This window comes from Chrysemys picta, chromosome 12 (assembly GCF_011386835.1).
Source record: "Chrysemys picta bellii isolate R12L10 chromosome 12, ASM1138683v2, whole genome shotgun sequence".
Taxonomy (NCBI): domain Eukaryota; kingdom Metazoa; phylum Chordata; order Testudines; family Emydidae; genus Chrysemys; species Chrysemys picta.
In genome coordinates this window covers 16,678,652-16,689,480 of record NC_088802.1, presented here as the reverse complement: position 1 = coordinate 16,689,480, position 10,829 = coordinate 16,678,652, and the positions used below count along the sequence as shown (strand labels likewise).

The 10,829-nt window shown below is 51.1% G+C and overlaps 1 protein-coding gene across 1 annotated transcript in view; it reads left to right on the top strand.

Moving 5' to 3' along the window:
• Positions 1–439: 439 nt before the first annotated feature.
• The window catches only part of LOC101949556 (butyrophilin subfamily 1 member A1-like), a 42,487-nt gene continuing 32,097 nt past the window's right edge, over positions 440–10,829 (top strand). Inside the window, exons 1-2 of the mRNA XM_065564987.1 lie at positions 440–577; positions 9,481–9,597. Coding sequence (XP_065421059.1) covers positions 547–577; positions 9,481–9,597 — 148 coding nt within the window. The 5' untranslated portion in view covers positions 440–546. The remainder of the gene's footprint in view (positions 578–9,480; positions 9,598–10,829) is intronic.

Below are 10,829 nucleotides of genomic sequence, written 5' to 3'. Positions count from 1 at the left end.
GTCAGTCCGTTCTGATCCCCCCCATTGACCAGCTGTTGCTTCCAGCCCCGGTTCCCACTCAGTCACTCCGGATTTCAGCTCCCCCCTCACCCAGCATTCCTCCCTCCTCCACCTTCCTCATTCTGCCTCCACTTATGGCAGGGCAGCGGGGGGAGGGGGGGGGTGAGAACTGGCTGGTGCTTTTTGCTGCTTTATTTCCCCAGCTGGACCGAGCTGTGGCGGGTGGTGCTGGGCGGGGGAATTACTGAGACCCAGCGATCCCTGGGGAGCAGGAACAGCAGCTGGGGGGGGGGCACTGACACCCCTACACTGGCTCACCCAGGAAACTGCCCCTCCCAGGCCCATCCCCCTAGCTCCAGGCTCTGTGGGGTGGGGTGGGGGGCTGGTACTTCCACAGGAATTTGCTCCGCTCCAACCAGCCCGGGACACAGACCGGTACTTTCACTTCCCCTACTTCTGTACTTCCAGTTTTGCAGCGCGCAGAAGGCCCAGGCGGGAGGGGGGCTCGGCCCCGTCACTTCAGCTACAAATGTCACAACAATAACGATGACAGGTCGGGTCTCAGGCTGCAGCCTCGGTGAGTGACATGGGGACAGGGCCGGATTTAGGGGCACGTAACCGAGGCGACTGCCTGGGGTGCCAGGCTGGGGGGCGCCGGGCTCGGGGGCTGTTTTTGTTGTTAGAGATAAAAAAAAATCAAATGTTTGATGTAAAATGTTTCAGATTTTCCTTATGTGGCTCATTCGTGTAGTGTAGACACCACTGTCTGTAGGAATTTGCTACTTAGGGGGTGCACTTCATATGCTGGGAACAAACTGAGCATGCTCAGTAACATCTGCTGAAGCCACTGCCCTTCATCCTGCCCTTACTAGGCATAAGATTCTGCTGACTGCTTTTTACAGTGGTGAGAAAGGGGCAAAGGGGGCGAATCGGAGGAGGGGATGGCCAGGGTCTGAGCAGGGGGTGAAAATTGACTGGTCAGGGGAGTCAAGCAGCTGGAAGCAGGGTTAGGAAGGGGCTGAAGGGCAAAATCAGGGATGGGGGGAAGGAGCCAGATTTAAGCCCAGGGGTGAGGTGCTGCCCGAGGGTGACTGAAGGCAAAACCCTGGCACAGGCAGGGGCAGATGGTGGGTGGAACAGAGGCGATTTTTTTATTTCCCCTCTCACAGACAAAACCTCTCAGGATGGGCTTCCCAGGGCTGGGTTCTTAAAGGCGCAGACATCCAAATGCATAATCATTGCAGCTCCTCTTTCAAGTAACCTACTGAATAAAGGTTACTGCAGCAGGAGACTTTATTCAGTGAGACCGGGCCCTCCCTACACGCCCCCTTCGGGGGAGGGAGGGTTGAACATCCCCCTGAATTTCCCATACACCCCTCCAGTGGTCAACTAGTTACAACAGTGCTGCCAATTTTGTCATTGGTGGGAAATTTCAATTGAAATTGAAGCATTAATACACACTTTAAAAGTATATACAGTGTATGATAAAATACTTGTACCTGAGAAGTATAATAGCTTAGAAAACTACGAACAAAGACTGGCTTCCTCACACAGCTGTTGTTTTTTCTGACAATGTCGGCACATTCGTTTCGGCAATGTCGGCCAGCTTTATAATTTCAAATTTATGATTTGTAAGCAAGGTCTGAATGAGCTCTCCCCTGACAGCTAGTGATGAGTCAGGGGTGGGGGGAAGGCTTCAGGACCAGACTGTATTTACATGAACTCACCTACTCTGCCTAGGTTTCCAGCAGACAGAGCTGTGTTGCCCAAGTGATCAATTTTGGCTGGTGTTGGGAGTTTCTGTACTAAACATTTTTATTACATTATAATTAATTTTTTACATAAGAACAGTCATACTGGGTCAAACCAATGGTCCATCTAGCCCAGTACTCTGTCTTCCAACAATGGCCAATGCCAGGTGCTTCAAAAGGAATTAACAGAACAGGACAATTATTGAGTGATCCATCCCCTGTCGTCCACTCCCAGCTTCGGGCAAACAGAGGCTCTCAGAGCATGGTGTTGCATCCCTGCCCATCCTGGCTAATAGCCATCGATGGACAATATCCTCCCTGTACTTATCTAGTTCTTTTTTGAACCCTGTTCTAGTTTTGGCCTTTACAACAGCCCTTGGCAAAAAGTTCCACAGGTTGACTGTGTGTTGCGTGAAGAAGTACTTCCTTTTGTTTGTTTTAACCCTGCTGCCTATTACTGTCATTGGGTGACCCCTAGTTCTTGTGTTATGTGAGGGAGCTTTTCACTTTCTCCACACCAGTCAAGTGTTTTATAGACCTCTATCATATCCCCCCCTTAGTAGTCTCTTGTCCAAGCTGGAAAGTCCCCCAGTCTTTTTAATCTCCCCTCATATGGAAGCTGTTCCACATGCCTAATCATTTCAGTTGCCCTTCTCTGTACCTTTTCCAACTCCAGTATATTTTTTTGAGATGGGGCGACCAGCACTGCATGTAGTATTCAAGCTGTGAGCATACCATGGATTTATATAGTAAAAGTGGAGGAGCTTGGTTTGCCAGCCTGATCAGCAAAGCCAATGCTGATAAACTATGTGAAAAGGCTGCAAAACACCAATCCTCTGGACTGCATCGACATGCAAAAAGCCTTATAAACCAGTCATTGTCAAAGTGAATTTTAGAAGTACTCAATGAAGCTCTTAAGAATGCTGGAGACACAACACAGTTTATGCGAACAAACATGACTGTAACATCATACTTTCTCTTTAAGCAAGAGATACCACACGCTACAAACTGGAGGCCAGTGTTAAGTGCATTGTCATTTGTTAATCTAGGGTTACCATATTTCAACAATCAAAAAAGAGGACAGGAGGAGCCCCGCCCTAGCCCCTCAAAAAAGAGGACGGGAGGAGCCCCGCCCTAGCCCCGCCCCTGTCCTGCCCTAGCCCCGCCCCTGCCCCTTCCACTCCCTCCCACTTCCTGCCCCCTCAGAACCCCCAACCATCCCCCCCACGCCTTGTCCCCTGACTGCCCCCTCCTGGGACCCCTGCCCCTAACTGCCCCCCAGGACTCCACCCCCTACCTAAGCCTCCCTGCTTCTTGTCCCCTGACTGCCCCCTCCTGAGACCTTCCCCACATCCTAACTGGCCCCCTAGGACTCTACCCCCTACCTGTCCCCTGACTGCCCCAACCCTTATCCACACCCCCACCCCCAGACAGACCCCTGGGACTCCCACGCCCCATCCAACCACTCCCCACCCCCTGACAGCCCCGTCCCAAACTCCCGACCCATCTAAACCCCTCTGCTCCCTGTCCCCTGACTGCTCCGATCCCTCTCCCCACTCCTGCCCCCTGACAGCCCCCCCCTAGAACTCCCAAACACCCCCCCCGCTCCTTGTCCCCTGACTGCCCCCTCCTGGGACCCCTGCTCCTAACTGCCCTCCAGAACCCCACCCCCTACCTAAGCCTCCCTGTTCCTTGTCCCCTAACTGCCCCCTCCTGAGACCCCCCCCACCTGTACTCTGCCCAAAACCTTACACCCCAACCCCCAGACAGCCCCCCCTGAACTCCAGACCCATCCAACCCTCCCCCCGCTCCCTGTCTCTTGACTACCCCCCCCCCAGAACCTCCCTGCCGCTTCTCTGACCCCCAGCCCCCTTACCGTGCTGCAGAGCAGCGCGCTCGGCAGCGGGGGAAGGGAGAAGGGTCGGAGCTCCAGACTGCCGGAGGCCTGAGGCGACGGCCGGCGATCTGTGAATGCAGGGCGGGGGGAGGGAGGGAGAGGAGGGGAGTGGTGTCAAGTTGCAGGGGAGAGGAGGGGGAAGTGGAGGAAGGGCTTTGGCTGCCGGAGCCCCGTGCGAGTGGCACCATCCGGCCGGCTGCCCTGTAAGCCCCGCACGCTCTGCATGGGGGGGGGGGAAGTCCGGACATTGACAAATTCCCCCCGGACGCTATTTTTAACTGAAAAAAGCCGGACATGTCCGGGGGAATCCGGACGAATGGTAACCCTAGTTAATCCAGAAGTCGGACACTGGTTCTGACCAAGACCAGCAAATGCTCATTATCTTTCTGCAAGAAACTCAACTGACTGGTTAGAAGCATGCAGTGCAACAGTGAAAGATTCAGCAGTTGAAAAAGTGAAGAACTCTCTCACTTCATTCAGAAAATGTACATAGATGGCTGATGAATGCACCAACGCAAATGGGTGTCAAGTATTATGAAGTCATTGCCTACATTCTCTTGATATCAGTGGCAGGTCAGTAGATGAATTTCTAGATGTTCAGGTTATAGAAGACACATCGGCTGGCGACTGCATCTCTGACAACCCACAACTTAGAAGAGTTAAATGCTTGTCAATTGAACCCCAAATAGATGGCTGCTTGTGCATTTGATGGAGCTGCAAACTTCTCTGGAAGACATAGTGGAGTACAAGCTTTGCTCAGAGAAAAGTGTAACTCTAATCTCCCCAATACACACTGCAGAGGCCATCTACTCCAACTAGCACTAGTACAAGCTGCAGAATCTTCAAAGAGCATTTAAAAAGGTATAAATTTAATCAAGTATCAGGGGGTAGCCGTGTTAGTCTGTATCCACAAAAAAAGTGAGGAGTCCAGTAGCACCTTAAAGACTAACTGATTTATTTGAGCATAAGCTTTCGTGGGTAAAAACCCCACTTCTTCAGATGTGTGGAGTGAAAATTACAGATGCAGGCATTATTATACTGACACATGAAGAGAAGGGAGTTACCTCACAAGTGGAGAACCAGTGTTGACAGGGCCAATTCAGTCAGGATGGATGTAGTCCACTCCCAATAGTTGATGTGGAGGTGTCAATACCAAGAGCAGGAAAGTTGTTTTTGTAGTGAGCCAGTCACTCCCAGTCCCTATTCAAACCCAAATTAATGGTGTTAAATTTGCAAATGAATTTTAGTTCTGCAGTTTCTCTTTGAAGTCTGTTTTTCAAGTTTTTTTGTTCAAGTATGGCTTCTTTTAAATCTGTTATTGAATGTCCAGGGAGATTGAAATGTTTTCCTACTGGCTTTTGTATGTTACTGTTCCTGATGTCCAATTTGTGTCCACCTCTCCGAGAGGAATAGTGAGTATTGCGCTGCCGCTGCAGCGCTGCGGAGCCAGTGTGGCCGCCCAATGCGCTGTGAATGGCCTCCAGAATTATTCGGCAGTATCCCACAATGCCTGTTCTAGCCACTCTGGTCATCAACTCAAACTCTACTGCTCTGGCCTCAGGTAACCAACAATGTGACCGACCCTTTACATTCCCCGGGAATTTTAAAAATCCCCTTCCTGTTTGCTCAGCCCAGCGTGGTGTGAAGTGCTATCAGCGAATCTTTCCAGGTGACCATGCCTCCACGCGCCAAGCATACAGCAATGGCGAGTTGCTGGACCTCATCAGTGTTTGGGGGGAGGAAGCTGTACAGTCCCAGCTGCGCTCCAGCCGTAGGAATTACGATACCTTCGGGAAGGTATCAGAGGACATGATGGAAAGGGGCCATGACCGGGACGCCCTGCAGTGCAGGATTAAAGTGAAGGAGCTGCGGAGTGCCTACCGCAAAGCCCGCGACGCAAACGGCTGCTCGGGTGCTCCCCCTGCGATCTGCCAATTCTACAAAGAGCTGGATGCGATACTTGGGGTTAACCCCACCTTCACTCCGAGCACCACCATGGACACTTCAGAGCCGGTGTGGGGGGGAGGAGGAAGAGGAGGAGGAGGAGGAGGAAAACGGGAGTGATGGTGGTGGGCCGGATGGAGACACCCCGGAATCCCTGGAGCCATGCAGCCAGGAGCTCTTCTCGAGCCAGGAGGAAGGTAGCCAGTCGCAGCGGCTGGTATTTGGTGGAGGACAAACAGAAGAGCAGGTTCCCGGTAAGCGGGGTTTTTTTCGGGATGGAATTTTTTCGGTGCAGGCTCTTTGGGAGAGGAGGGTTAGGCATGCATGCCTAGATGCGGAATACTGCATTGATGTGGTTTATCACATCGCGGTAATCGGCCTCGGTAATCTCCTCGAATGTCTCGTCCAGAACGTGTGCAGTTCGCTTGTGCAGGTTTATCGTGAGAGCCACCGTGGTCCTTGTCCCAGCCAGGCTAACGTGTCTGCGCCACTCTGCCAAGAGGGGTGGGGGGACCATTGCTGCACACAGGCAAGCTGCATATGGGCTAGGGCGGAAGATGCATTGTAGTAGAAGACCCTCCCTTGCTTCCCAGGTCACCCTCAGCAGCAAGATATCATCCAGGACGAACTCCTGTGGAAAATGTTGGGACAGTGTTCAGTGTAGGTGCCCCCTGAAGCTGTTGACTCTCCCCAAGGCACAGAAACCCAGAGGACACTACAGCCCTGAAACAATCAGTCCCCCTTACTCACCATTTTGAGGCTCCCGTGGGATATGTGTGCTCTGTTTCGGATGGGAAAATTATGCTATTGTGTAGACCCTGTGTGTTTTCTACTCCTTAAGTGCAGGGGAAATCATTACTCTGTCTAGTATAAACAATGCTGCCTCTGTTAAATGTTGCATTTTGCCTATACAGCTGCATCAACCTTGAGACCTCAGCCGTCCCTCTTATCACCTGCTGAGAGACTGCAAAGACTCAGGAAGAGACCGCGAAAAAGCAAAGAAGACATGCTGCAAGAAGTGATGCGGCAATCTATTAAAGAGAATGAGAAAGCACAGGACTGGAGGGAGAGAGAAAGCAGGATCCACCAGGAAAACGCAGTGCACCGGCGGCAAAGAACCGCGCACCGGCAGCAAAACACTGATAGGCTCATAAGCATCCTGGAGCGCCAAGCAGATGCTATCCAGGAGCTGGTAGCTATGCAGAAAGAGGAGCAGTACCGCAAACGCAAACGCCACCCCCCCTACAGCCCTTTTCCCAAAACTCTTTCCATTGTGCCCCACTGTCACCTCCAACCCACTGTCCCCAACTTCCGTGTTCTTCACGCCACCCGCTGCCTCCAACGCCAGTATCTTCACCACCCAGCCCTGAAAACCACGACCCTTACCCTCTGCACTCAACCCCCATCACCATGCAGTATAGCTATCCTGAAGTGCAGCACTCACTGCACAGCACACCAGACAGGACATACGCGAATCTGTGATTGTACCATTCCCCACTCCACCCCCTTGTTTCTTTTCAATAAATATTTTTTTTTCTTTTCAATAAATGGATTCTTTGGCTTTGAAAACATTCTTTATTATTGCATAAAGTAAAAGACTCCTTAGCCCAGGAAATCAACAGGCACTGCAAGTCTGCTTGTCTGCTAAGCAGACACTGATTCCTAAAGATTGGAACTACTGCACTTCACTCCCGTGCAGGGCACCAGATATCACTGCTGGTTTTCAGCCTCAAATTGCTCCCTCAAGGGATCCCTAATCCTTGCAGCCTCGTGCTGGGCCCCTGTAATAGCCCTGCTCTCTGGCTGTGAAAATTCAGCCTCCAGGTGTTGAACCTCGGAGGTCCATGCCTGAGTGAAGCTTTCACCCTTCCCTTCACAAATATTATGGAGGGCACAGCAGGCGGATATAACCGCAGGGATGCTGTGTTCGGCCAAGTCCAGCTTCCCATACAGAGTTCGCCAGCGGGCCTTTAAACGGCCAAAGGCACACTCCACAGTCATTCGACACCGGTTCAGCCTGTAGTTGAACCGTTCCTTGCTGCTGTCAAGGCTCCCTGTGTAGGGTTTCATGAGCCACCGCATTAACGGGTAAGCAGGATCTCCAAGGATCACAATGGGCATTTCAACTTCCCCTACTGTGATCTTCCACACTGGGGAAAAAGTCCCGGCCTGCATCTTCCTGAACAGCCAAGTGTTCTGAAAGATGCGTGCATCCTGCACCTTTCCGGGCCAGCCTGTGTTAATGTCAATGAAATGCCCACGGTGATCCACAAGCGCCTGGAGAACCATAGAGAAATACCCCTTCCGATTAACTTACTCGGATGCTAGGTGGGGTGCTGCCAGAATAGGAATGTGCGTCCCATTTATAGCCTCTCCACAGTTAGGGAACCCCATTTGTGCAAAGCCATCCACTATTTCCTGCACGTTACCCAGAGTCACGGTTCTTCTGAGTAGGATGCAATTAATAGCCTTGCAAACTTGCATCAACACAATTCCAGCGGTCGACTTTCCCACTCCAAACTGGTTTGCGACCGACCAGTAGCTGTCTGGAGTTGCCAGCTTCCAGAATGCAATAGCCACCTGCTTCTCCACTGGCAGGGCAGCTCTCAATCTCGTGTCCTTGCGCCGCAGGGTGGAGGCGAGCTCCTCACACAGTCCCATGAAAGTGGCTTTTCTCATCCAAAAATTCTGCAGCCACTGCTCGTCATCCCAGACTTCCATGACGATGTGATCCCATCACTCGGTGCTTGTTTCCGGAGCCCAAAAGTGGCGTTCCACAGTGCTGAGCATGTCCGTGAATGCCACAAGCAATTTCATGTCGTACGCGTTACACGGCTCGATAGCATCGTCGGACTCCTCACCCTCACTCTCACTGTCACTTTGGATCTTAAGGAATAGTTTGACAGCCAAACGTGACGTGCTGGCGAGACTCATGAGCATACACCTCAGCAGTTCAGACTCCATTTCCTGCAGACAGATCGTGCTGCACAGAAACCGTTGAAAGATGGCGCCAAAGGTGAACGGAAACAAAGGGATTTCTGGGATGCGAAGTGATGCATCACGGGGCATTTTGACAGGACCCAGAATCCCCCGCACCCACGCCCCCTTCCCACAACGCCAGAATGGGAAGAGGTGCTCTGTGGGATAGCTGCCCATAATGCACCGCTCCCAATGGCGCTGCAATTGCTGCAAATGTGGCCACAACAGTGCACTGGGCAGCTGTCAGTGTGGACAGACTGCAGCGCTTTCCCTACTCAGCTGCACGAAGTCAGGTTTAACTCACAGCGCTGTACATCTGCAAGCGTAGCCATGGCCTCAGATACCTAGCCTGTTCTTTCCCCCGAAGCAGCAGCAATGCCAAGGGGATTGGTACAGAGTCCTACCGATAGTTCATAAAAATATTTTAGTAAAATTCCCCACCTGTCACACCTTCATGAAGAAAATACAGGGTACTAAAGGGCTCTTTAATACAGTGAGGAAAGGCATAACAAGAACCAATGGGTGGAAGTTAAAACTGGACAAATTCTAATTAGAATTAAGGCACAGAATTGTAACCATGAGGGTGATTAATCACTGGAACAAACTACCAAGGAAACTGGTGAATTGTACATCTCTTGCTGTCTTCAGATAAAGACTTGGTGACTTTCTGGAAGATGCTTCAGTCAAACACAAGTTTGGGTTCAGTACAGGGATAAATGGGTGAGAGAGTTTGGCCTGTGCCACAGATCAGACTAGATGATCTAATGGCCCCTCTGACCTTAGTCTATGAATATTGGGAACTGTGCTAATGTAAACATAACTGACCAATGGACCAGGGCTATGAAACCTGGCACTGTCACTGCATCTCACTCTCTCACCGTCTGGTTTGTTATTTCTCCTGTTCCCCAGACCAAGCTACGATGATGGGGAAGGTTCCTTCGTTCTCCCCCAGCTCCACAGTGCGCTCAGCTCTGCCCGGCTACGTCGCTCTCTGCCTCGCTCTACAGGTTCACAGGCTGGCGTCAGGTAGGAGCTCCAGCCTCCTGGCTGGGATTGCTGCTGTTGCTATGGCCGGTCATCACCATCCACCTCACATCACTGCCTTGTCTTGTAAATCACATCTGCTCAACCTGCCCACAACCAGCAACATGGAGAAATCACAGGCTACACCTGGGTCCCCAGTAACCATGGTTACTATCTATACACCATCTTGTCAGACCTTGACACTACATCCTTCCTACTGCTCTGGCTGATTTCTGGCAGCTTCTAAAACACAGAACACAGTGAGCACCACTACAGGACTCATAAACTATTTAAAAGGACACTATCCAATTCCTATACACTGCACTGACAGACCGTATATGTCACAAATCAGACTCTTCAGCCACGAAGGAGTCCTGAGTCCTAGACTCTCCAGTTTAGATGTAACAACCCACAAGTCATTCATGCTGCACTAGGCACATGTGACTAGGGCTCAGAGCTAGAGCTCATCTCATAGTGAGGATGTGAAGATATTTGCTGGCTTCTTCATTCTGTGCCTTCAGTGAAGCCCTGATAGTGACCCACTCCACCCCCGGATCCACAGCTACTCAGGCATTTTGGTTCCCTCCTGCTGTGGTTTCCATCCTGTTAATTTAACCAGCTCTCTCTGTGTCTCCTGATGCTGAGTCTCTGCACCAAGACCCCCACATCCTGTGCAGTTCCACAGTGACCGATTCTCTTTTTCTTGCACTTTTCTATTTGCCTCCTCCCCTCCTTCCATTATCTGACCCCTGACTTTACCTTTATAGCCATTGCCCGCATAGCGATGATCTGTTTTCATATCTTTACACCTTGTCAGCCTTCACACCCCCCTCCTGCAGATGAGGAGGCCCCTGTGCTGGAGCAACACGAAAAGGCCTTGGTGTATCAGAGAACCAGGCCCCAGGGTGTCCATGAGAAGTTAGAGGTTTATTCAGAGATAGTAGGGACAGTGTATAACACTCACATGTGAACTCTGTGTGACAGATATTGCAGCCACATACGGCATTTTGGGGACTATCAAATTCACTTTATGCATGTTCTGTTTATTTTTGTACCCCCTTTATCAATGGTATCTATACATGTTATATGTATCGTTGTGGGTTTGGGATTGTAATCTATGCCATGGGGGAGGGTTACCCCATCTCCTTCAGAATTTGCAAACCAGGGGGAATAATTACTTGTGGGACAGGTAACAGCTCCAGAGAAGCTGTTACCTCTCTCTCACCCCTCGGGAG